The sequence below is a fragment of the Rissa tridactyla genome, chromosome 3 (assembly GCF_028500815.1).
Source record: "Rissa tridactyla isolate bRisTri1 chromosome 3, bRisTri1.patW.cur.20221130, whole genome shotgun sequence".
Classification (NCBI taxonomy): domain Eukaryota; kingdom Metazoa; phylum Chordata; class Aves; order Charadriiformes; family Laridae; genus Rissa; species Rissa tridactyla.
This window is the reverse complement of record NC_071468.1, coordinates 9,037,568-9,064,705: the sequence shown is the minus strand read 5'-3', so window position 1 is coordinate 9,064,705 and position 27,138 is coordinate 9,037,568. Positions and strand designations below refer to the sequence as shown.

Here is a 27,138-nt window from a genome sequence, read left to right as displayed (position 1 = left end):
TGTACTTAACTTTTTTTTTTTTTAGAAAAAAAAAAAAGCTTAATAATGCTTACCCTTCATTCTATTTTATTCTTCTCTTTTGATTGGTAGCTGATCTGATTATGCTTGGCTTAGCTACACATGAACCAAACTTCACCATAATTAGGGAAGAGTTTAAACCAAATAAACCCAAGCCGTGTAGTCTTTGTAACCAGATGGGTCATGAGGTTAAGGATTGCCAAGGTTTGCCCAGAGAAAAACAAGGCAAGGTAAGATTATTGCTATTTCTAGAAATTCTTTTTATCTATAAACTCATTCATATTTTAATGAGATCCTCGAATTGTTCTTGCTGTTCGGTTTTTGTCAGAAACATAATGCAAATTATATTACTGTAATAACCTAACTTTCCTCTTGTATTAATAAATAAAAATTGTACTTTTGTAGCACAAAATTATTACGCCAAACCTTAACATCCTCATTTGCAGTGTCTTCTTGTGGTATTTTTTTCCGCTGGCAAGAGAAAATGATCAGTAACTTCGCAGAAATTCAAAGTAGCGAAATGCATGCCTAGCGTAAGAACTTGAGAAACTGTGCTTGTATACCTCTTAACTCCTCCCAAAGTAAGCCTTTAAAAGTGAGCTGATGAAACTTTGAGGTGAGCTTGGCTGTAATGCAGCTTTCTTTTTATTTTAGCATGATCAGTTTGCAGACAGCCTTCCTGTCGCCGAACAAGAATTTATCTTCATCCGATTATGTGTTTTGCGAGAGGTATGTTGCAGCAGTGACTATATCTGCTTTATATACATTATATTTCTCAACTCAATACACAGTGTTTTCTAATGTCCTTTTGTGTGTGTGTTTTGCAGTATTTGGAAAGAGAACTCACCATGGCCAGTTTGCCCTTCACCTTTGATTTTGAAAGAAGTGTGGATGACTGGGTCTTTATGTGCTTCTTTGTGGGAAATGACTTTCTTCCTCATCTGCCATCTTTGGAGATCAGGTAGCTGAGAATATGTTTTCTTTTCCTGCAAGTATACCCACTGTGGTTTTAAATAGTAAGAATCTCATGCGTGCGTTTCTTTGTTTGTTTTTAGGGAGGGAGCCATTGATCGCTTGGTTAACATATATAAAAATGTGGTGCACAAAACTGGGGTAAATTTTTTTTGCTTTTTCTTTAAAAATATCTGGGTGTTTGCTACAAAAATAGACTTGTTTTTCAACTGTATTATTTTCTAATTTGCAGGGGTACCTTACAGAAAGTGGTTTTGTCAACCTACAGCGAGTCCAGATGATCATGTTAGCTGTTGGAGAAGTTGAAGATAGTATTTTCAAAAAGAGAAAAGATGACGATGTAATTTTTTTGTTAAATTGAGTTTGATTTTAGTCACTTGCGTTACTGTTAGACTGCAATGCTCCTTTAGTAGAATAAGAAAAAATACAGACTTTGTATCTTTTTTGTTACAATCTCTATAATCTCTCCATATTCAAAAGGAATTGCATGCTGCCAGTTGAACTGCCTGGGCTGCAAGGCCTGTTTTTCTGATTGTAATCCCAAGGAACAGCAAAATGAAAACTCTGTACGAGTTCTTTTTGAATAGCAGCTATGACAACTAAAGGGCAGATTGTTTTGTAATTTGCTGCAACATGTAGAAATGCAAGCCGTGGTGGCGTACTAAAAATGAATTCAAAGTGCATTCTTGCCTTGCAGTACCCCCTGCTCTTTGAAATGTGTCTGGAGATTCTTGTTCTTTTGGTCTCTCTCTGCAGTTTGTCTGTGGGTTGTTTTTGGGTTTTTTCCAGGCATATTCCAGTTTATTCATTAAGTGCAGGGGAAGAAGCTCCTTGTGAATGAAAGGAGAGAACTGTATTCGCTATCCAGTCAAAAAATACTGTGCCATTGCTGGCAAAACTTTCATTCTTTTTTCTTATAATCGCCCCAGCGTACCCTTCTCTTGAAGTGGAGACGCCGGTTTGATGTTGAAGTCTTCAGTTTCCCTGTTCCAAGAATAAGAAATATCTTTCCTTGAGCCTCTTCTTTTCCTTTTTCTAGGACTTTGCCTCTACTATTTTTTTTTTTTTTTAAATTTTTTTGGTGGCTCTTCCAGTGCAGGCAAGGAGCTTGTGTCCTTTGACACTGATGTCACCTTTAAGTAAGGCTCTAGCTCAACTTAGTAGATGATGTACGTCATTACCAAAATTGTGGGACTTTGATTACACAGCTATTTTTTTTTTCCCCATAGGTTTGCAGGGTAGTGTAGAAATTTCTATCCCATTTCTGTTGGATTTAGAGACGCAAGAATTGACCTATATCTTATTCAGAACATTATGTAGAAACCTTATGGCCTACTGGTCAGTAGCAGATTATAATGAAATATTTTTCTAAGAAATCTGTAGGATTGACTGACTTTATTTCTCTTTATTCTCTTTTTAGGATAACTTTAAAAGACGGCAAAAAGAAAAAAGAAAAAGAATGAAGGTAAATTAATTCCTTTCACAATGCAAAAACTAGCAAGAATGAAAAAGTGTGCTGTAGCTTTCAGCAGATGTGTTGGTTGGAGCTGCAGTTGTAATCATGGTATTTTCTGGCCTGTGTGTAAACTATTTTTAAGGGATTTTTCATGGCTTTTTGTAGACTGAAGCTTTGCAAGAGGGAATTGCATATTAAAGGCTTCATAAAAGGGAAAGGAGAGAGAGTGTTGAATATGCTGAATGATAGCTGTATGTTGTGTCCTTCAAATCTACACAAATCTGCACTTTCGTGATTACTTAGCAGTATTTCAGCATGGTCACTGTACAGAAATTGGTTTTTCATGCATTAACACGAGTCTTGTCAGCAATTGTATTGCTGAGGGCAGTGGAGTTTAGCATGAGAGTTTACGTTTAAATACGTATACCAGCTTGTGTTAAATGGACTTCCTTGATTTAGAGGCATGTTTCTAAAAAGACAAGGAAGTCTTACCCCAACCTATAGTTACATCACATTCTGCCTGCCAGCAAGTCAGTGTTGCCAAATATCTCTCAAATGTAATAGAGAAGCATTAAATGTTGTGGGAATGTGTTTGCCCTTTCTGACCCATGTAAGGCAAATTCTTTAAAATTATGTTATTGGAAGCACGTTGCTTTTTCTTCTATTCACAAAATACTCTGGTATTTTTTTAAATGGGCTCCTCTATGTTCATTTCAACATAGCTTTGTTCTTGGTTAGGACATTCAGGTACGTGTAGCTTCCAAAACTTTCAGGGCATATCTGAGTAATATCTAAAGCTTGTGTTTATTTTTTAAATTATATATTTTCTGGCTATGTCTGTTAGAGTGGAAGAGCTTATTCACTTTGCTTACAAAGAGTATATTCTCCCTAGTAAGTTAGATGAAGTCTCACTTCCCCAAAAAACTGCCTTTCAGCCCATGTAGAAAGAACATGGGCACTAAATGCAGAGTTTGGTTTTGTTTTAAGAGAGGTTAATAAATTAGAAGAATATAAGGGTCTCACTTGTAAGTGTCGTCTTATGTCTGGTTGAGATCGTTAAACATAGCTAATTTAAGCTGAACTGAGTGAATGAGTAAATTATGCTTGGTTTATATCACATGTTAATCTCAAAATTGTGAGAGCATCACCACGCTGCTGTGGAGATTACACGTGTTTTTCAGTATTCTTGTATATATTTATCTTTTAGAGGGATCAGCCGTCTTTTATTCCTGGTGGACAGTTTTCCCCTCAAGCTCTGGGAAATCGTTCTAGCCCTCAGGCAATCAGTAACCCTAGGCAGGCTGCCTTTGAGATGAGAATGCATGACAGACAGAATTCTGTAAGTAGATATTCAAAGGTATTTACGCATAGAAGGGGAAGTAATCACATCCTGTGTTACTCTGGACACCTTTTTCTCTCCCATCGAGCTTTCTTGAAAAGCAGACCCCCAAAAATTTATTTTTCAAGGAAGCGTCTTTTATTAACCAATTTTTGGGAGACTACTTGAATAAAGTTGTGGGTTTTATTTGATGTTTGGTATGATACTGCTTGTTAAATAGTTCCGGGAGGGCAAGTGTAAGGTCAGTGTATCAGAGTGAAATACGGTGGCTCTTCTCCCCAAGCTTGTTTGGCACTTGTGGAGTCGAACCTCCTGTGAGTACAGGTTTAGGAACTTCCTCAGTAGGTTTGCGGAGACACAAACTGAATACCTGAACTGGAGGTCTTTTAATAGTCTTTTTGGAATTTTTATACACACACAGACATAGATATCTGTATCTTGGAAATTTGTGATTTGCCTATCTACGTGTTCGTCAGTTGCTTTTACTTTCCAAAGCATTGCTTTTCACTGGGAAGAGGAGAAACTTAGATTAAATTTTTGGAAAGTTAGTAGAAAGTGAGGGAAAACTGGAAATAAGCTGAGTGCTCTATTAGAAGCATTGATTGTTAACTTTAAATAACAGTTATGATACATATTTTCTTTCTGGGCATACATTTTGATTGAAACAGTGAACAAATGTTTGATTAAAGGTCCTTTTCCTTTTCATCGTAAACCTGTGTGTTCTGTCTCTTAAAAGTAACTAAATAAAGTGTGCTTTTTCAAAGTATAATTTCTGCTATTTTTCCCTTTTAATCTTGAAACTTTTGCACATGGGTTAAGCAAATCAGTTCTTTTATGGAATGGGAGAAGTTTCTTTTAGCCTCTGTAATATTAAAAGAGATAAATTTGAAAGTTTAAAAGATCAGTTGTGAAGAAATGTGAAGTATTTCTGCTAGTTCTGAATTACAAGCATCATTTTTACAGTAGTCCGTATATGCATTTTTTTCACTGTAAAGTGAAGTTGTAACATAAGCTGTAGGACTAGAGAAAACACCTGCATTCCAAAACTGGTACATATAAAAAAATAGCGTGTTTTATCAAATGTCTTGCTTATTGCATTTTTTTCTTTCTCAAATACATGAACTTCTTGCCTGTATGTATCAGTGCCTGCCTTTTAATACAAAGATGTGTTCTTCTCTTTTGCCACTTGACTTAATAGTTCAAGGATTGTGTAGCTTTTGCCTTGAGTTTTTGGGGAACTAAAAATAATGCATGTGATGATCACAAAGCTGTTAATTTTAACTTGAATTTAAAATGCCTAATAAATCCTTTCCCCACGCCCCCTCTATTTATCTATAATAATTCTGACCCTAGACAACTTCATCATCTCCAAATACCAGCCTCAATTCTGATGGCAGCCCATCCCTGGCAGGAGGAATTAAGCGAAAAGCTGAAGATAGTGACAGTGAACCTGAGCCAGAGGATAATATCAGGTGAAGCCATTTTTTGTAGCACTTTGTTAGCAAATTGCTGAAATAGATGCAGTCTAATTAATGCCATTTAGCTTAGAGCAGCAGTGCCTTCAGATGCTTTTCTATGATCTTTTTATCCACCGGTAATTAATGTGGAGGGTTAGAATATTCTGTAAATTCCAGTGAGATGTGTAAGCTATAGCTGTTAAATCTAAGTATCTAGATTAGTATGCGTGCAGGTTTTCATCCTCCAAGCCACTACTCCCTTTGAGACCAAGCAGTAGATTGGTTAGACGTTCACTGTTCAGCTTTGATTATGTGAGCTGAATGCCACTGTTTTGCAGTTGAATTTTTGAGCTATTTAACCCATAAAATTCAGTTATGTTCGCGTGTGCAGTATTATTTATCTTGCCTCTCGCAATGCGTTTTCTTCCATCTTTGATTTGTCGCAGGCCCCGTTTTGTCTATGACAAGTTCTTTAAATACGTTAGGACAGCTGATCTCTAGATGAATAAGGGATAGGGATTTTATGAGCATTAACTGACAGTGAATTACCAGCGAGCGAGTGTTTGTCAAAGGTTTAAATCAAGCTATCGCCCTTTCAGTCAAAGGTGAGGGCCCTTGTAAGTTTTTGTGAGAGGTTCTGTCGTGATAAATGCAACCAGTAAGTTTTTGGCTTCTGTAGAGTCAGGGGACATAGGTGGACATGGGAAAACGATCAGGGTTACTTCATGTGAAGTACTGATCCCTAGCGTCCAGTACTGTTGTCATGACATAGTTGTGACATCTGGCCCATCAGATCTTCCAGTATCAGATATTCTAGCTCTCATTCTTATTTTGTCCTGTTTGTGCAGATCTGAATGGATCGATTTATTTGTTTGTTAATCAAGCAAGCAAAGTTTTAGTCTAAAATGGGGATACATTTAATATTGTTTTGTTTTTGAATTTTAGCAGAGATTGGAAAAGAAGCTTTAAGAGTGTTATAGCAACTAGTGTGAATTAACTGTGGTGATTTACGAGTAGCAATAGTTTTGACAGGGTTCATATTGTCAAGCAAAAGGATATACTGCATTCATCTGCAGTTATTTAAGCTCTTTTGTAGGTCAGAATATTTATTCAGATCCTTTTCTGAGTGGAAAATAATTGTATCCTTTTCATTGTAAGTAAAAACAACTGCATAAATGCACTAGATGCAACCAAGTTGTTTGCAAAAATATATCTTGTGTTTCGAATGACTTTAAAGCTTGAAAAAATAGTTCTAGTCAGATAGCAGATTGGTTTTTGTAATCTTACAGAAAAGGTTTTTGAAATTTATGCAAGTGTCTAGCTGCCAGGCAGCTCCTAGGGTCAGATGCTCATAGACTGCAGATGCTCTTGACTCTGTCCTTCAAGACTTTAGTGCGCGTAGCTCTCTCCTTGCTCACCTGGCTTTCTTAAACTCTGGAAAACGTTTCTTGGTTTCTCTACCTCCTCGTCAGTTTGAATCATGTTTGAACTAGCTCAGGTCAGATTTTAAAAAGTATCCCTGCACTGGGCAACCAGCTTAGCACAGAAGCAAGAGAAGATCCTTTTTGTAAAACCAAAAGGATGTGCATCATGTAAAAAAGCATAAATCGATCTCTGCTCTGTCCTAAAGGCTTCATACACTGTATATGTTGCACTATGAGATTCTGACAAGTGTTGAGTTGACCTTGCAGGTTACTTGTGTGATTTGGCTTCTGTATGTAATTTAAAGTGGTCACAGCCTTTCACAAACCAGTGAAAACGATGATTTTCGGATTTGACAATCAATGCCGAGTTTTAAATTGTTGAGAATAAAATTCTGTTTAAAAAAAAAATAAAAATCATTATTAAGGGATTATCTGATTTAACCAGTTTCTAAATAAGATTTGTAATTCGCTTTACTCTAGTTTGCTTGAATACCAAAATTCATGTGGCCTTTGAGAGATGTGTGTGTAAAATGCATTCACTGTGGTGAATAATAAGTTTAAATTAAAAAAAGAAACAAAACCAAAAAAATCAAAACAAAACAACTAAAAACTCCAAAACAACAAAACAAATCCAAAAAACCCAAGAAGCCACCCAGATAGTTTTGTGAGGGGGGCCGGTTATAAAGCATATCATCATTGTTATTGAACCAAATGTTAAATAGAAGTTAATCTTTCTATTACTTAAACTACCTTTTTAGATGGCAGTCTGCGAATCGAACTGGAATTTCCCCCAAGATTACGTCACGTCTGTTAGGACTAACAACTTGAAGTTTTATGTGCATATTAATAGCTTCTTGCTTGTGGCACAACTGTTCTCTCAAAATTGACGTGTCACCTCTTGAATGACAGGGAACACAGCAGATGTAGCAGATCCCTCCCTGCCTTCTCGCTCTTTCGAGGAGCCTGTGGTCTGTGCTTACTGTCAGACTTCACAGAATATTCTTGCTTGAAATGTGGCACAATATAGCACATTCTTCGCTCTTTTTCCTAACATTGTATAATAGAGCTGAGGGATTCAGATGCTTGTCTGTCAAAGATGAGCAAGTGGTTGTTTTCCCCTGCCCCATCCGTAGACAGACGTAAGGGGGAGCTGTGTGAAGTAAGGATAAATGGTGTCTGAAATTGCGCTTTTGACTCCAGTATGCATCTCTGGCATGAAAGATTGGAAATCCCTGTGCAAAAGGAAACTTGGCTGATGTGAGTCAGCAAGCATGGGATTCCTGAGTTGCAGATAATTCTGCTGGTAGCATAGCTTGTCTGAACAGCAGTAGACTAGAGAAATCAAGCTGCTGCTGCTGCTTAGTTTTTATTTGCTTACGTTTTATTTTGAGTAGCAGGGAAACTATTATCACTTTTCTGCTTGAGAGGGGCGTTAAGAATAGAGGAATGAACTTGATGTGAGAAGACGCTCTAGTAAGATAAAGATTTTGGCCTAGGGTAGATTAAACAAAATACGGAGGGGGAAGAGTTCTCTTTCTCATGATTGGAAGAGTTAAAAAACGAAGTTCAAATGGCGGTTTTGGTAGTAGATTCCTAGTAAGAAAGATGAAATTGCCGGCTAGGAACAATACGGTTCTGAAAAACCTGACAGCAGCAGGCACATGTTTGAAAATCTATCCTGCACCAAACAAGTACTTTGAAGACATGTTTATCAGGATGGTAGTTTCAGAATTGCATCTGGATTTTCTATCATACCAACCGTGAAATGTTATTCTCTTGCTGTTGAGTATCAGTTTTTATGCTTTCATTGGAATTGTATAAAAATGAGAATTGAAGTTGCAAGTGACTTGGCTTATATTTTAATTCAGATATGTAAATGTGCATATATTAACATGTATTGACATCTCTTTGTGTTTGTTATGCAGGTTATGGGAAACTGGTTGGAAACAGCGCTACTATAAAAACAAATTTGATGTTGATGCATCTGATGAGAAATTCCGTCGTAAAGTTGTACAGTCCTATGTGGAAGGGCTTTGCTGGGTTCTCAGATACTACTATCAGGTACTTAAAATATTCTTCACTGAAACATCAGTTTTCTGTCTGCACCCTGTTTCTTTTCAGGAAATAATAATTATCCATTGCTCATTTTTGAGAAACAATGCTCTTTTTTTTTTTTTTTTTTTGAAGGTATAAAATAAGCGGGTGCCCATTCTATTTGGCACTCAAGATTTGAATACAGGCTTTGTTTCTCACATACAGTAACGGCGCTTGTTAGTTTATTAAGGACTGATGCATATTTCTCCTTTGCAATACATAGTGTGGTGAAATTAGAGATGACTAAATGGGTGAACAAAGGACAGAGCCTGTGAAACGCTAGTGAGAATTTGAAAGGAACAGAGTTGTCAGTCTCCTCCATAGATTGTATTGATGTTCTATGAAGTGTATTGTGATTGAAGTAATCTGTATCTGATTTAAATCTTTTGATAATTGAGATGTCAGATTGGCAAGAGATTAGTTAGACACATTGGGGTTTGTTGCACTGATGGTTAATAACTAGCTTCGTGCCCTGAAGACAAAGTAAGTTACGTTTTGTGTGTGACCTGGGAACAGAATGTGCTGGAGCCAGTGAAGTTTATCTGTTTCAGCGGGGCTTTGTAGCTTGAACACAGTGCCATGTTGATAAGACTGCACATTTTTCATAGGTGGCTGTCCAACTTAGAGCACGGGCAGGGCAAATAACTTGTGTGCCTGCAAAAAACCATGCAGTCTTAAAGTTAGTTTATTTTACCGTGTACTCCTTTCCGCCTTTCCCCCTTGGAAAAAAAAGGGAGTGTGTTCCCTTCCCTGCCACTGTATGAATTAGTTGAGTTTGGGCTCTGACTTGCATGTTTTGGTGGATGAAAGTCACAGGGTTTAAGGTTTGAAAATCTGTTGCAGTTGATCTGCAGCAGAGTTGAGTTCTGCACGTCCTTGAGTAGCTCCTTCTGCAAAGGACAAATGTCACTTGGACACCTTTATAGGGGGAAATTACCATGATCCTGTGCACAGTTTAGGTCTGTTGAAAGCAAACCGTGTTCCTGTTAACCGTGGCAAGATACGTTCCTAGGACTCCATAGGTGCCCATACGTCTCCAAAGTGTGTAGCTGAATCTTCAGATTAACTGTAGGTGTCTGTGTGCTGGAAAACTGTCAGTGTGACCTTCAGTGATGCAGTAATACAAAACCACGGCAAAAGGCAGTCTGGATTTTAAGGGAAACTGAAGGGCTTAGAGGGAGGGAGTATATGGCAAAATATACTGGTGACCAAAATATTTATACTTATTTGAAGATTGGAAAATTTGGTTTGTTTTATTCAAAGAAGTGTGGATGGGGTGCGTGTTCATTGCTTTGTGATCAGTCGCCTTGGCCTTGTGCAGTTGTCATCATGTGCTTTTATAGCTGTTCAAACCGGGCTTGAATTTGGATGGGCTTGGTTGAGAGATTTGTGGTTCTAAATGTATAGGAGCTGGAAGACAGACATATACCAAGCTTAAAACAATACGTGCAAGTCCCTGTGCAACACTCACTAGTTTAGCTTGTAAAACCCATTTAGTTATTGAGATGTGTGGAGGTGACTCCTTGTCCTTCTGAGTTTGTAGATGTTTTTGCTGAAGTGACTGATGCATATAGAAGTGATAGTTGTTTACGGTTGCAAAGAAAATAAATCGGTGAGGTTGACAACAACTTCAGACTTCAGGCAGGACCATAGTGCTCTCAGGAAAATTGAGGAGTGCCCATAAGACCTCAAGGAAAAATGACTGTACAGAAAATATTTTCTAGTTTAGGAGTGTTCCAAAGGAAAAACTTGGTGAAAGTACACAAATGGTTAGGGCTTTTTTTTTTTTTTTTTGCCGTTTTGCTTCATATTCAGATTACTCGAAGAGAAGGCAAGTCTCTCTCTAGACCTTATAAAAATTACATTGCAGACTTAACAGAGTACAGCAATGGAATAGTTGCACGTGCTGCTGCTTGTACTTGCCCAACAGAATAGATGGACAGTCCATTGTATCAGTATGGAGCAGCAGTCAAATCACTTTCTGCCCATATGGAAGTTAGATGAGGAAGCTATTGGTCCGGGGGAACTTCAAAATAGGTTTGCCTAAGAGTTTTTGTTTGTTGTTTTCTTTTTACCATAATAAGAATTGGTTCTAATAACTACTGCTCGTTGTCCGTAAAACTTCTGACGGAATACATTACATGCTTTTCTATCCTTATAAAAAGCTAATCATGCAGAGTATGTTCCACTAGTGGGAACATCTGTTTGGAAAGAAAAAAAAAAATGAAGAAAGAAAAAAAGAAAAAAACCAATCCACCTGGCTTTTGAAACATACTGAAACCATCTGAAGAATTACATCTAATAATTATAGTCTCTGTAATTTTATACCAAAAATATCGCTGGAGGAGCCTCATTGACATTTATGTATTCAGAATTGGAAGTCAAAATAGTAGGCTTTTGTTTCAAGTGGTACTGCTAAGAAAAATAGCTGAGGAGGTGAAAACTTGACGTAGACCTCCTAGAGCCACCTTTCCTTTACAAAGTGCATTGCGTTCCCATGTGCTTTGAGTTTACTTTATTTTCTCCTTTTTGAGGATTACTTTGCCTCTTTCAAGTGAACGCACTTCATATTTGCCAGTATTCAAGACAGAAGAATAAGAGGGGAAAAGCAAAATGCTAGTCAAAGTGTGTATTAGTGTTTGTACTGAAGAGAAAAGTAACAGTTAAAACCAGAATACTTTTCAACCTGCAACAAATACTGTTCACATTTTCACACCTTGTAGAGTGTATCATATCAGGGTTCTCTGGTCCTCCGTATTCCCAAGTTAGTGGTGGGATTTTGCATTGAAATACAGTAGCGCAAACGGTGTGCTGCCAGGAAAATACTTCTTCTGTTCCAGTTGAGACCTCTGTAATGTCTTTCTGACTGGCATGATGATGCCGTTTATACAATTACAGAGAACTTGGAAATTCCTACTCTGTGTCAGCTGTGTGTATCTCCCTGTTTGAGATGTGATAGCAACTCTACATAAGTTGAAAATGTGTCCATTTGTTACAGGCTCCTCAACTTAGCCTAGGGGTGGTTAACTGTATGGACAGACTATGATTTCCTACACTTTGCAAGAAATTTTTTGTGCTTGGTTTTATTGGACTTTGTGCACATGCTCGCGTGTTGTTTCTTTTTTTTTTTTTTTTCTCGAGGGGGAGGAAAAAGGCATGAGGTTACATGTTACAGTGTCCTGAAGCTAAGGTTAAGATTCTGCTGTAAGGTCTTTTGTGTCATTATGGTGCTAGGTCCTGTCTCTTTGGCTGTCTCCCTTAGTGACTCAAACCTAGCACATAGCAAGAGTACTTTGGCATAGAAGTCTATCTGCTGTTCTGTGCTGCCGAGGAAATGCCCGTGGTCTCCATTCACTGTCCAGTGAACTCACTCGCTCTAGTCTGGCTATGAAAAGTTAAGTCCCAACCTGAAGTCCAGAGTACCTTTAGAGGCAAGAGCTCTTTCTTTTCTAATCATGGGGACTCCTCTTTCTCCTGGTTGATGCTGGGCTAAATTTTGTCATCTTTAGTGACTGGGCTATGCAATTTTTGTTTGTTTTTTTTTTTTCTTTCTGATTTGTCTGATTTTGTTTCTCCATCCTAGGGTTGTGCATCCTGGAACTGGTATTACCCTTTTCACTACGCTCCATTTGCTTCTGACTTTGAGGGTATTGCAGACATGCCTTCGGATTTTGAGAAAGGCTCAAAACCGGTAGGGCGTCTTTACTTATTTATTTATGATTTAGCAGCTCATTAGAAGCGTTCTACATCTGCTTGTTTAATTTCAACAGTTTAAGCCTCTTGAACAACTTATGGGAGTATTTCCAGCAGCAAGTGGAAATTTTCTGCCACCAACGTGGAGGAAGCTTATGACAGATCCGGTAAGAATCCTTGTTGTATTCCTCTCTGTAAGGTTATGTTGTCTTGCAGTTGTGTGAGCATGACTTGCTGCTTCTTACTTCAGGCAGAAAAATGATGGAAACCAGGAAGGAACGTTTTTGATAGATTGCAGAAATTCTTCAAAGATTCTTAAGTGATTCTTTGAATTCAGATGTTTCAGTGAGAAAAGTTATTTTACACTTTAGTAAGATTGTTTACTTTCTTCAAGAAACCTTGCAAAACTTAACTGGGGAGCAGAGACATTAACCCAGTTATCTGGAATTATTCTACCTGCTTAATTTCTTGTTTTGATGCTCTTAAGTAATGGAAGTGCCCTACCACACTTCGTGTTAAAATGGCATTTAATAAAATATGTTTCTATTAGTCAAAGTTCTTTGCATCCTCCTTAGCTTGGTGCTTGCTTGCCCTCTGTGCAGTACAGTACTACATAGCATTCTAAATCCACTTCATAATTGGCTTCAATTATTATTTTTTTATTTTCTCAAATACAGGAATCGAGCATAATTGACTTCTATCCTGAAGATTTTGCTATCGATTTAAATGGGAAGAAATATGCTTGGCAAGGTGAAATCTCAACTTTCTTTTTTTTGTGCTGTAGTATACTGACCTTAGTCTTAAGAATTTCTGTAAAAATAGGAAAAAAATGGAAAATCATCTTAGTGAGATAATGACAGAGCAAGTCACACAGGTAACTTGTGGTACTTGGTGTCAGGGAGAAGTATTTTGCAGCAGGTATATTTTTGAAAAGAAATCAGTATGAAGAACAAATTGTGATTCAGTAACTGATTTAGGATTGGCAATGATTATTAGTACTTTCAGCAGTCATTCTAGATTTGTTAATTTGTCCTGAACTAGATTAATCATTTTTCTATTTTTGTCAGCCTTACTGTGTAATTGTCTTTTGTCTCCTTTGCATTTAATTAATGGATCTTGTTCTGTTCAATCAGTGTCTCATTAGTATCTTGCGAAAAATGCTTTGGGGAATATAGAAATATTTGGATGCATACAAAGAATGAAAGAACAGCTACAGTATTTAATGCAGCTCTTCTACAGAGAATATTAATTTTAAAGGCCTGCCAAATTTTGTGGCTGGTTATACTATTGCACCAATAGTGTAACATCTCAATTATAGGTATAAATAATTATTTGGGCACAAAATGAAACACTAGAAATTCCATCTGAGCATAAGAAAGCTCATTTTTACTCTGAGGGTGATCAGACACTGGAACATGTTGCCCAGAGAGGTTGTGTAGTCTCCATCCTTGGAGATATTCCAAATCCAGCTGGACATGGTCCTGGGAAACCTGCTCAGGGCAACCTGAGCAGCAAATGACCATGCTGGAGCAGAGGGTGTGGACTAGGTGATCTCCAGAGGTTCCTGCTGACATCAACGGTTCTGTGATTCTTCCCCCAAGACAGCTCACCTGTGTTTTGAAATAGCCACAGTTAGACACACGAGTATCTTACCTGGGACAATGTTCCAAAATCAAAGAGAACATTCCTAGGTATTATAAGACATGTTGCACACCGGGTTTTCCCTCTGTAACTTGAAGCCCTTTCTTACCTCTGTTGTAATTCTGCCAACTTTCCTTAGTCCTTTTGTCCAGATATCAAATCTGCAGTCTGAAGCAGTAATGTTTTAAGTAGCTCCCACATGCTTTCAGCAGCCTGTAACATTAGTTCGGATTCCTTTAATGCTTAATTGCATTATATACTCTTTGTTCTGGATTAACATCTGAAATTCTCATCCTTTAAAAGACAGTTGTGAAGCAAGAAATATTTTCCAAGCTGGAAGTACAGACTGCATCTGTTAAAAAGCATCTAGCATACCTTGGCCTTACCTTATCTAGTATACCTGAGATCTGCCTGCTGGTAGTACTGGAACAGGCACAAATATGAGACTATGAATATCAGTTTATTAAAAAGCATTTACTGTCATCTTGGTCAGGAAAAGCTCTAGTGTTCGTGGTAAGGGAAATAAAAACTAAAATAATTGCTCCAGATTCCAACCAATAATAAGGGCGACAGAAGTAAATATTTGAAGAAGTTCTTAGTGCTTTTTTGGATTTTATAATAGAAGAAAATAGAAGGCAACAGATACTGGAGCATACCATGGAAGGCTATTCTCCAGCTTCATCCAGTATGATTGTGTGGGCTCTGAGATGTGCTGCTTAGTGAGGGATTTTGATCCTGAAAGGACCCCCCGTGTTATCTTGGAGTAAAATTAATAGCTGGTATGAATAGTCCCTAATGTATAATATCTGTATCACCTCATCGCTGAACTTGGAGTGATTTCTTCCATTGTTGTCTCTTAATAAATTAATTTGAATAAAGTAGCATTGAGTTCTGTCAGGGGAGCATCTATAGCAAATGAAACAAATAATGACTGTCTTACTGAGCTCAGCTTGTTCCTAAAAGCGCAGGTGCAGGTAGAGGTTACTGCCTCCCAGTGCCTGCCCGGGATGAGCTTCGCATTTCAACCAGCACTACCACTGAACTATTTTTCTCTAAACAGCCTGCATGGTCACAACCTCTGAAAATGCAGGGTTTTCTTTTCTGTGACTGACGCAACAGTTGTTTTTCAGTTAAAGAATCTATTGGGGCTTTCCATGCTAGTGTCGTTTTTGGGTTTTTTGCCAACAAGTGTGGAAAAAAAAAAAAAGGTTTTATTTTCCTAGGTGTTGCGTTGTTGCCATTTGTTGATGAACGACGCCTTAGAGCTGCCCTGGAAGAAGTCTACCCTGACCTTACTCCTGAAGAAAGTAAGAATAGTGATATTTTGTTACAGTTAGTTATTACTACTGTGTTTCACCCTAAATGAGCAAGGTATAATAGATGTTTGGTTAGATTGAATTATGGCAAGCTGTAGTCTCTTCTTTATGGATGGTGCTGGTAATTAGAATGATCCCTGATGGGTTTGTTTTTGTAGCTTTCACTTTTCTTTTACTCAAGTAGACCTGCATAAGACTTAACCTGAAAATTAGACGGCAGCTTAATCATATGAAAAGCTTCTACCAGGATACACTGTCAAAGTACTTGTTAGATGAATACGTAGCAATCAAAAGAATAAACTGTTTCCATGGTTAGAGTTGATGGTAAAACCTGATAGGTGTATTGGCTGGTCTGACCAGTAGGCTGGCTGTGTCCAGTTATGATATCTGAAGTTTTGTGTTAGGTTATGTAGGCAAATGTATGTGTTACTTTCTCCATTGTACAAAAATAATAGCCGGTTCTTGTGGTAAACTGCTTGGAAGGTGTGTGGGTCTTGGGGGGTTTTGGTTTGGGGTTTGTTGTGTGGTTGGTTTTGTTTTGTTTTTTTATACCTAGCCTTTCTGTATCTGCAATGTTATTCTATTTTAAGTTCAACATTCCTCCCAATGAACACAAGATTCCTGTTTTACTGTCGGCCAACTACCCTTGTGACCAGAGACATCCTCCTCTGGGCAGAGACACTGTCTTTCCACTACTCTCAAGGAACGTTCAAAGCTTTCTCCTAAGTCACATTGAAGCTTTCCTTCTGTGGAGACGTCAACAGGACAGTGTGCTGGTCTGCTGTATTCATTCCATCCCTCTTTGCTCTGAACTTATATCCCATCCTCTTCGTCTTTCCTAGGCAGAAGAAATAGCCTTGGTGGTGATGTTCTCTTTGTTGGAAAACACCATCCGCTTTGTGACTTTATTGTAGAGCAGTACAAGACCAAAAATACAGAGGTAGGTTGTACTTGTTCTTAAGGAATTGTGTAAATGGTGAGGGTGGGGGTCTCGTGAAGTGCTTCAGCTGAAAAATTGTTTTTTCATAGCCAGTTGATATACCGCCAGAGCTGTGCCATGGAATCCAGGGAAAGCTTACGCTGAATGAAAATGCCGTTCTTCCAGATCAGTGAGTATGGCTTTTCATATGGGTTGTTTGATGCTAAAAGACATTTCCTTCAGTTATGTCTGCATTTAAATAAAAGTATCTTTGTGCCCACAATGAGAAACCTAAAACTCCTGACAAGGCAATGCATTTAGTTCTGAGGTTGAACGTGCTTTCCACTAGGTTTTTAGTGCGTATTATTATCATCAGCATACATTAAAAAAAAAAACCCAGGCAAGTAAAACTCCCATTCTATGATCCTATCTTTTTTTTATTTCAGAACTAGGCTTTGAAAGCAGCATCAAAAATCTTTAAAGCACCCTAATGTGTGTGTGTGTTTGCTGATGAATCTTTTTTTGTGTTTGTCATTCCATCTATGGAAGACTGATTTTTATGTATGTAGTAATGTTCGAACTTTAATAGGTAAACAGGGCCTATATAATAAAAGTAGTAGTGATCAGTAGCCTTATTCAGTAAGGTCATGTTGTTTTGGCCTCTTTGCTTTTGTATGAATGTTAATCTAATGCAGTCTGTAACTTCCAATAGGGCGTGCTGTTTAAGGAAAAAAAAAAAAAAAACAAAACCAAAAAAACCCAGCTGCTCTGCTTTTTATATGCTAATCTTAATTGCATTAAGAAAAATCCAGATAGAGATATATTTTGCTGGTTTCCATTTAGGCTATAGCACTAAATTCGGGACTGTTACCAGCTACACATACAAAAAATGCTAATATTTTTTTGTTTTCTAGATAATGCATTTAGTTTGAGAAATTATCAGTGTCATCTTTGCATTGTAGGATATGCATTCATTTATCTAACTTTGCTTAGAGGCATAAGCAGGTGTTCAGTAACTCATTTGCATTAAATGCACAAACACTCCGGTTTTGTTGGACAGATAATGTATCCTAGGTCACACTCACTAATATACATTTCTCTATTCTTGTCATGGCTTGTGAAGAATATGAGCAAGTCAGAGCTGTTCTTGGAGGGAATAGCAATGCAGGAAAAAAGACTCTTCTGGCATTGCCTTCCCTAGATAGGGCATGAGAAATGGCTATTTTTTTTTTACCTGGAGAAGTAGTTTGCTAGGAATTCTGTGATGATGAGCAGGCATTTATGTTGCCACTTCAGAATAAGTCTTACTTTGCTAAAGGGATTTGGGTCAAATTCAGCCAGCATGCGTGCAGTTTGTGACCTCCGTGTATAACGCGGGTCTGTGACAGTAGTGCGCAGCAGGGTGAACAAAGAAATCTGGTTTCTGATTGATAAGAGCGATTTTTCTCAAGCACCTTGTTTGTCTGCTTGAATTGAAGGGGTAAAGTTTTCTGGAGGAAAGAAGGAAAGGGTTACGGTGCAACTGCATGTCAGCCTTTTAAATCTCAGTTAAAAAGGAGACTCTAAGTGCTGTGTACAACAGCCGATAATTTTTATTTTTATTTTACTTCAAAGCCTTTTTCTTCCTAGTGAAGCAGGTTTGTCTTCGTGGTGCTGCATGTGCGTATCTGTCTCTCTGGTCTTCTCGTGCCCTCTTAGAACCTGTTGGCTTGTTATAATCAAACCCTAGCAGTACAGGGAGGTTTCCAAGGTGCAGAATAGTACTAAGATTTGTAAACAGGCGGCTGGGTAGTGGGAAGTGTGTGAACCTACTGTTAGACACTAGAGAATCCACATAGATCAGCTGAAAAAGTAATGACACTAAGAAATAAGGATCCAGTAATTCCATTGCTTATAGAAGTATTTGATTTAGGGGAAGGGCAAGTTGATCTTTGAAGTCTCTTTTATGTGTCCCTGTCTTAGTTGACAGATGAACGGGAGCAGTAGCAACAGAGAAAGTGGAGCAAATGGGGAGAAGTATGTTACATGACATCTTGACAGGGTTTTTTTCTTTACCAGGACAGTGGAGTCTCCTGTTCCAATGCTGCGTGATCTTACACAAAATTCTGCGGTCAGGTAAGTAAACTCTGGGGTTTAATGCAATGGCATACAAAACACAGCAGCCAAAACTCACTTTATTCTGATGGTTTGTGCTCATTGAATTGGCAACAGAATCCATCTCTTAAGAAAATTGGAGCTTTTATATTAAATGTTTCTGGTTTTCTGTGAAAATTGAATCCAGCATATTATGTTGTAACACAGTGGGCTTGGATTAGGGTGGTTAAGCAGCGCGTGCATAGTGGCGTGCTCTGCAGGGATGTCCAAAATAGTTGTTTCTCAATGCATCAAACCCAGTGTGTTTCATCCCTTTAGAAATACCTCATCTTTCCTGCTGTTGCTTTTCTGCTTGCTCTCTGTTGGGTCTTCCGGGTCTTTGGCAAGCAAAGAGCAACACCTACAGAACTTGATAGCCTGTATCAAGTCTTTTAAATTAAAGAAAACAAAACGTTCATGAGAGCAACCCTCTGAGGTAGAATTGGGTATTGATTAAAAGCCTTCCAGCTCCTGACTTTTGCCTCTTAGATTTTTATCCATTTTTTTTCCTAGCGATTCCCAGAGGATGCCTGAGAACATAAGCTTCATGTCTTTAAGAAGTAAAGGAGTGATACTAACTTGGCCTGAATGGGATGTTTGGGAGAATAAGAAACTTCCTAATGCATAAAAAACAATGCGGGGTTTCCAAGAGTAAATCTTGTGGTTGCAGAAGGTTTTAATTACTCTGGCACGTGACAGCAAATTTCTGTAGATCTAGTGTGTTGTATGTCATTCTCACTTAATTTGGCACAGTATAATGGGTACGTAATGCTTGAGCCTACAACCTTTCACTTCTCGAGCCACATAAGATACTTGAGACGCTGACAATCACTTGTGATCTGTCTGCATAATTTTTTCCACCAAGGAGGCATAACTTGGTTCAACGAGAACAACTGTCTACAGGCAGTAAGAAATGCTAAGTTGTGGCTTGTCAGGATATGGTAGAAAGGATGTTTTGAAATGGGGATTTAGTTACTTTGAGTGATGAGTTAAAGGTAGTTTTTGGCTTTCCATCTGCCGTTGTTAGGAGGTTTGAATTGTTTTACGCTTCTGTCCGTTTCTCTATTGCGAGGATTTTTCTTCCTGTCTTTTGAGATAATATGAGCAGTCATGATTCTGCTCTTCAGTTCTTGTGACTTTGGCTGAATTTTCCAAAGAACCATTATTCTCTTTCCTTTGAGTCTCATTCATTCTCCGTGCTGGAAAACAGATGTATTTCGGTTGGAAGAGTGAGATTATTCTGCTTAGTTGTTTGCTTTTATCTTTCTTGGCATCCCAAGCATTCTTCTACCTCAAATGGTAGGTAGTGAGAGAACAGGAAGCAGGCTGGTGCTGTGCACTTCAAACACATCCCTAGTGGACCTACCTGAGACCTGGATACATACACCAGGAGATTGGAATTGCTAGGAACGTGGATGAATTTTCCTAGGACAAACCCAAACCACTATATAATGCGTTGTACCGGCAGAAATTAAGCTTTCAGACGCTTTTTACTCTATTACTGTTTAGTTTGTCTAATTCTAGACAGGTCAAAATGCAGGGTCTGCGAGATGTCACTGAAAATACGTGTATATCCCTCCACGAGAACTGCATATAACTGCAAAGACGCCTTTCAGCGTAAAAACTCCTTGGCCCAGGAAATCCCACTTCTAAGTTTTGTACACTTCTGACTAGACTACATAGCAAGCTGTTACCCTTCCTGTCTGTACCATGGCAGCCTTTGAACTTAATCAAGTACAATCAGTGCTTTGACTAGAGGATTTGTGCTCAAGGGTCTGCAGAATATACTTTCATTACCATACATAGGACTAATGTCTAGAAAACAGTTAAACTTTCTTTTGGGCTCGCTATTGATACAGGGGAGGAAAAAGATCGCCCTGTGGAAAATAATTGAGGCATCCAAGTCCCATATAGTCAGTATATCCGTGTGCAAGAAACGCACTTTGCAGTTTAAGTTGTGGGTTCTTGAATCTTACCTTTTCTGTGTTGTATGTCACTGTTAATAAAGCAGCAATTACTTTTTAATCTTGCTTGTCTTAATTATCAAGTAAACTTAATCCTCAAATACTTTCTCCTAGTATCTCTTTCAAAGATCCACAATTTGATGAAGACTTTGTTTTCAAGGCTGTAGTGTTACCTGGTGCAAAGTAAGTATCAGCTGTCCGTTTTCGAATAATTCCATTTTCTTTCATTAATCTGAGTATTTGCTCTGATAAGTATTTATGGAACTGTTTTTAATGTTAAGGAAACCCGCTCCAGTTCTGAAGCCGGGAGACTGGGAAAAAACCAACAATGATGGCAGGCCTTGGAGACCGCAGCTTGGTTTTAACCGAGACAGAAAACCAGTCCATTTGGACCAGTCAGCGTTTAGAACTTTAGGGTAAGATTGGTAGCGTTGTTACTGACTGTCTCGCTGCGATGACTGTATGAATACTCATTTACTGCTTTTTTAAATTAAAAAAAAAAAAAAAACAACAAACAAACAAAAAAACCCCACAACACAAAGGGGGTGGGGATGGACTGTCAGAGGTTAGGCGCTGGTGTTCCATGTTGGAAATTTTGGCATCTGATATTTAAATTCAGTATTGATGGAAACTGCATATTACTGTAATTTTGCAGTAATGCCTTGCATTCTTCTTGATTTGGGGGGAGGTGCTACTAAATATTTCTGACCAGCTTTCCCACTGTCTTTTTCAACTTTTTTGGTGGTTACTTGCTTGAAGTGTAGAAGGTACAGTGAGAATATGGCACACAAGTGATAATTAAGACTATTATGAAGACAGGATTGTCTTTTATGCTTTTAAAAACTAAGAAGCTGTAAAAACACGTGTATGAAGTATGTGTTACACCATACAATCCCTTTGATTGTCACTTTTCAAGGTGTTGTCACAGTTAGTTTTTATTAGTTCTCCAAAAGTCCAAGTAACTTTCTCATGCTGCGGTGTAGTACAAGAATGCTTCTGAGTGCAGGATGAGAGAATGAGCTGGGGTTATGTATTAACAAATAAAATTAAATGTTTTTCCTTACTGAGGAGGGCAAGGAGCCATATGTTTATCAGAGCCATAAAAGAGAATGTTTTAGAGGAGGCTGTATTACTAGCAAGTAAAACTCCGTGAGCAACTGAACGCGAGTGTCTGTTTAGGAAGAGAAAATACTTTCTTCTTCATCTTATGGCTCTGGAGGAACTGGAAGAAGAAAGAGCAACACCCTTCCCTCCATTTGTGTGTTGGAAAGCATAATTGTTCCAGTGCTACACCCAGTGGTACACTTGGAACCATCTTCTGTTCTTCCATGTCATAGTTATTAAAAAAAAAAAAAAGTATAGCTGTGTTATTGATCACGTATGATGTCTCATTAAATTGCTGTCCAGGGTGGCAGACATTACAAGCATCAAAGTTTTGATGTGAATGTAGTTCCGTGCAGGAAAAACAGTAAAGGCCTGGCAAACATTGGCACGCCAATATTTTGCAGGTCCCGTGTCTCTATCAACTCTCAATTCTGGGAAATGTGACAGCAGTTCAGTTTTACCGAACTCTTAGCCAATTTGCAGGAAATGCATGGGGGTTTTTCTCTGCTTATTGTGACTTGCTATGGAACCTTCCGAATTTTTGCTGGGACCAGCTCACAAAGCGTGTGCTTTGTTTGTGGTGTGACTGGGACCCTGATCTGTAGGCGAGTCATTGCATTGTGCTTGTGCGCATCTCCACTGACTCACTGGAGAGAGCTGGGGTGTTTGATGGACTGGGTAGCAGCTGTGCTGTAACGTGACGTTCATATTCTTTTTTCTTTCCATTTCTTACACATAATAGCCATACAATGCCAAGGGAAAGAGGGATGCCGGGAATGTATGCCAATGCAGTACCTCTTGGAACTTACGGGAGCCCATACACCAGGCCGCTTATGAGTGGGCAGCAGCAGATTCCTAAATTGTTGTCAAGTAAGTGGTTTCTGCTTTCTGCATTTCAGAGTTTGAAAAATGTTACGGTTTCGTTTTGGTCTGTTACGCTATTACAAATAAAAAGTGGATTGGGGCATCCATCTTTGTTAACTTTGTGTTGCTCTTCTCTATTGCTCTTCCTTTACGGAATTGCTGTAGTGAAATGTACTAAAATGTAATTATGTGCTTGTAAGTGAGATCCTATTTTGAATACTGTGCCCAGTATTCAAATGCAATAGGAAAAATAGCACTTTGTCTTCTAAGGGTTCCTAGTGTCTGTTATCTGGAATGTGTTCAGTATGTGGCTGAGACTCAATATCGCCAGCGTCATCAGTCTTAGTAGAAGCTTGGTGCTTTGTGTCTGAAGAGAGCAACAAGAGGAGGGTGCTGGCCACAGAAAGTAACTAATGTACAAGGCATGGTGGCAGATCAGGAGAGACTGTAGGACTGACAGCAGAGCTATGGTTGGTGCTGAGACGCCAGACCAAACCAAAATTGCTTACTCACAAGCCTGTATTGGCTTCTCCTGCCTGCAGTAGGTGTTGCAACTTCTGGCAAAGAGGTGGTAGGAGATGGTCAGGAGGTCAGGGATGCCACTGCTGTTGGCTTGGTGAACAAGTGGGTCACTGGAAATGGTAAGATAAATCCCGTGTGACCTAAAGTGGAGCTTTTCATCGTGGGAAGGAATGCCTGTACGAAGGGCTCCCAAAAAGGATGCTAGTTAGAGAGTCCTGTCTCTTTACCTGTGATCAGGAGCTGCATTTCTGTAATGGTTGGATTGAGATAGGAGGATAAGCTGCCTAAAAAGGTGCTTTAAAGTAAGAAGTTCTCACTGTTCAGCTGAATTCTTGCAATACTGAATTATGCAAGCACTTGAAGTTTTAACAGGTGACGCAGATAAAGTTTGAACTCCAATGTTTTGTCACATATAGAAGACCAGATTACTGCACAGTGAAGCTGTCAGCCTTTTTATACTTGACTTGCATTTTTTTTTTTTTTTGCATATGAAACAGCGAATAAATAATATTGATGGCCACTCTGAATTAAACTTATTCCAGTTCCAAAGTAAATGAAGTGTAGTGGAGTAGCGGGTGCAGAAGCTTTCTTGTGCAAGGAATCAGATTGGTTTAAGTGGAGAGACGGATTGAATATGAGAGTCTGGACTTTGATAAAGGAAAACAAGAGGTTTTTAAACAAACAAGAGATATGATTTAAAAAGGAGAGTGTGGGGAATGGGAAAGCAGAACTAGCAGATAGGCATCACGTTTGTTATTAATCTCCAAAAAGAGAAAGTCTGCATGGTTTTGGGGAGAGAGAAAGTAATCGTGAGACCATCAGTCCCTATACTGCTGTTCAGGTCTTCCGAAGCTCGAGTCTTGATGCTTTGTGGGAAATGCTTATTTCAAAGCAGTTTTCTCTGCTTTACGTACGTGGAGCTGATCTTGCCAATTAGGTACTTAAAAAGCTGTCGTCCTCTGAGCACCTTGTGTTGTATAGGAAGCACTTCATGTGCAAAAATATGCCCCAGTGCCATCATTTTTCAGATTGAGGAGGCTTGAATCCACTGATCGGTATGAAATCCCGGTCCATCTGTTGGCCTCAGAAAAACTGTCTGGTGGCTTTCTTCTACGCATCCCTTCCTCCCCTCATCTTCTGCCTCTTCCTTGCCCTCAAATTGCCTCAGGCATCCCTAGTTGCTGTTCTGCAGGTGTGCCTGGCAAATCTGAAAGCAAGGCTTTTTTTTTTTTTTTTTCTCCTCCTCCTTTTTCCTTCTTTCTCTCATTTTGCCACTTTCCTTAGTGCTGGGTTTTTTTCCATTAGGCAGAGGTTGATCTTGTGCTTCCCTGTTCGTGTAGCAAAAAGAGGGACCAGGTCAACCTGCTGGTGCCTCTAGCCACCATTGCGGCGCACTGCTTCACATGCCACTGACAGCAGTCGTAGAAAGGCTTTTTCACAAAGCAGGGGTTGTGTGCCTGCCGTTGCTCTCCAGGGCCCTTCATCCCAAAGTCAAGAAGCTGGTTCCTGGCACTCTCTGGTTTTGTGGGAGACTGCAGCGCAACAAGCTGCAAATGTATTCTTTGTCAGTTAATTTTGTTGTGTTTCTCCTCCTCTTCTACTGATGATAGCAAGCTGTCCTAGGAGATTAGTCTTAAACTCTAATTAACTTCTGATTTAAACTGACTGCAATGTGAAGTCTTCACAGCTAACAACAGTGGTGGTTGACTTAATCAATGCCAAGTGGCTGCATGTGTCTTAACTCCACTTTCCCCAGGTAGAGACCCTGGCAGAGACCTGGATAAAGAGTTAAACCCTTGCTTAAACCCTTGTTAGAATGATACCTCCAAGTGTCATAGCCCAACACTTCTGCTGAAATGAGCCTTTCTGACATTCACACTGAAGGATGCTTTTGGAAACGGGACCGCACCTAGACACCGTAACACATCCTGGAGTATGGATTTTGTGGGTTGAGTGGGAAGCAAACCTGTCAAGGTGGGAGCATGTCGGCAACTTTCTGAACCTCGCTGCAGTAGGTGCTGGCCATCTTATTGAACAGAAACAGTCCGCATGGACGGTGGGTTTGCTCTGGGGGAAATTTGTGGTCAGAATTGAGCACGTGGGCCAGTTTCACTCAGACAGTGTTCTGTCTAGGAGTACCAAAAGGTGTCCCTCGATCTGACAGCACAACTATCTTCTTGCCTTTCACAGTCACCCCCTTCAGTTCAAGCACAAATGTCTGTGTCAAAGCACAGATTATCTTCAACTAGAAAATCAGATTAGAAGGAATGGGAAGGCATAAGCTGAGTTTTCTCAATGGGGCAGGTTTCTCTCTTGTGTCAGAGTCGCATTCATCAGCTATATAATTGTGAGAGAACAGCTGTGTGTTGTGGCATAATTGGATTGGGAAGCCTCTGGAACCCATACATTCCTGAAAAACTAGAGCTGATGTAGTTAAAATTCCCACATTTTGTGGGATTGATGCAGAGCAACTTTTCATTTTACGTATTATGTTTTTATATGTATGATGAAGTAAAATTAGACTCTAGAAGGGCAATGCGGTCAACCAAAGTGCCATCTCTTCCTCAAGAGCCTGCTGTGGGTGTTCCTTACTGTTGTTCTCTGATTTGACTTTGATGTGCCAATTTTCAGTTGATGAATAATTGTCTGTGCTGATAACTTGGAGAGTCAAGTGCAGTGTGTCAGTACTCTGTGAATGGCATATTTGGTTTCTGCAGCACGCGATATCTGATTTATGACTTTCAGTCAGTAAACTTGTCAATTAGCTGCATTTGAAAAGTGATTTTTGATTAGTGCAATCAGTAAACACAAAATCTCATCTTTGATTGCCACACTGATTAGATAAATTGTTACTTGAGGAGCTGCTACAGAAGGCAGTTTACTTGGCCTTATAGCTCTAGGAAATGCCTAAGTTTTGAGGACTGAAGAAAATATTAATTGTCGTTTCTTCTCCAATTTTTTGCTTTTTTGAAGTGTAATTCACTGCTCCAAGCTTTTTCCCTCAAAGATTGTTCTCTGCCAGAGCTATACAAATGAATAGTAATAAGGTAGCTTTAAATGTTTTTACGGTGATTTCATTAAACTCTTTCTTAAACCGCTCCCTAGAGCTGCAAAAAGATGTGGTTACGGCAGGAGAGCTGGTTCCTTTCTTTTTCAGATGGAAAGGAAGTGATTAAATAGGACACATGTTTTTAACTAGCCCTTAAGCAGGGGTCTGTATGAGTGGGAAACACTGTGCCAGGGTGAGACCAGCATCATCTCACCGGGTTTCTCACTAGAGCATCATTTGACCCTGGCAGTGGAATGGAAAATGTGTTAATAAACTTCAATTAAAATGTGAAGTTCTGACCAGGGAGGGTCAGGGAGGGAGAGACTGTATTAGTCTGTATAATTGTCCGGATACTTGGGGTTCTTGCCTAGCTCAGCCTGCACAGAGGAGAAGGGTGGAATAATCGCCAATATTCTCCATGGAATATAGTGGGGTTGTTTTTTTCCTGGAAGTTTGTGTCTCCCAGCAAGCAGAAGAACTGAGACAGGCTTAGGAAAACTGCAGGTCTGGTTATGGTGATGGAGTCAAAACCTAGCCCTCATCGTGGCAACTGCAGATGAAGAACTACAGGTGTTAGCAGCTACAGATAGAGCGGGTTTGTGCATCCAAAAATGTTGTTAGCAGACTGTAGTTCTGCTACATTGCATGTATTTCTGCAGTGCTGGTGTCTGTGAAACTTTGAAATTATTAGAAATAAAAAGTCCTTTTAGGTTATTTTTGGATTGAAAGTAGTGACACTCTGAAATGTCACCAATTTATACTTTTTTTTTTTTTTTTTGCAATTTCATCTTTTTACTTGTTTTTTTTTTAAGCTTCAGTTTAACATTGTGTCTTAATCGCTCCCCAGAGTAGCTGAAGACACCGTTGTGAGCCTGGGTTTTCTTGTGTTGCACTAATCTTGTATTCAAAAGCAGAGGCATCATCACTAAAGCATCGTGTTCATACAGCCTGTTTATGCACGTGAAAGTCCTTGTGATTCACAGGCTGGTCAGTATAAAAGTGCCACGTACCCATCTTCGGTCCTTGTGATGCTTTCCACTGGTTTGGTTACAGTATATAGGAAATAACCAATTATACCTCGTTACGAGCATCAGTTGGTAACAGTGTGTGTGTGTGTATATGTTGGTTGATGTGTGTGTACGTATGCAATGTTTAATGAACAAATAAAATGCA

General features: G+C 39.1%; 1 protein-coding gene across 1 annotated transcript in view; it reads left to right on the top strand.

Annotated features, from left to right (window-relative positions):
* The window catches only part of XRN2 (5'-3' exoribonuclease 2), a 50,684-nt gene that overhangs the window by 10,875 nt on the left and 12,671 nt on the right, over positions 1–27,138 (top strand). Inside the window, exons 9-27 of the mRNA XM_054195116.1 lie at positions 91–248; positions 673–747; positions 846–979; positions 1,074–1,131; positions 1,223–1,330; positions 2,411–2,455; positions 3,654–3,785; positions 5,139–5,257; positions 8,592–8,727; positions 12,344–12,451; positions 12,531–12,620; positions 13,131–13,203; positions 15,318–15,401; positions 16,253–16,350; positions 16,440–16,519; positions 18,388–18,444; positions 20,541–20,609; positions 20,708–20,842; positions 22,273–22,400. Of these exons, the coding sequence (XP_054051091.1) occupies positions 91–248; positions 673–747; positions 846–979; positions 1,074–1,131; positions 1,223–1,330; positions 2,411–2,455; positions 3,654–3,785; positions 5,139–5,257; positions 8,592–8,727; positions 12,344–12,451; positions 12,531–12,620; positions 13,131–13,203; positions 15,318–15,401; positions 16,253–16,350; positions 16,440–16,519; positions 18,388–18,444; positions 20,541–20,609; positions 20,708–20,842; positions 22,273–22,400 (1,887 nt within the window). The remainder of the gene's footprint in view (positions 1–90; positions 249–672; positions 748–845; positions 980–1,073; positions 1,132–1,222; positions 1,331–2,410; positions 2,456–3,653; positions 3,786–5,138; positions 5,258–8,591; positions 8,728–12,343; positions 12,452–12,530; positions 12,621–13,130; positions 13,204–15,317; positions 15,402–16,252; positions 16,351–16,439; positions 16,520–18,387; positions 18,445–20,540; positions 20,610–20,707; positions 20,843–22,272; positions 22,401–27,138) is intronic.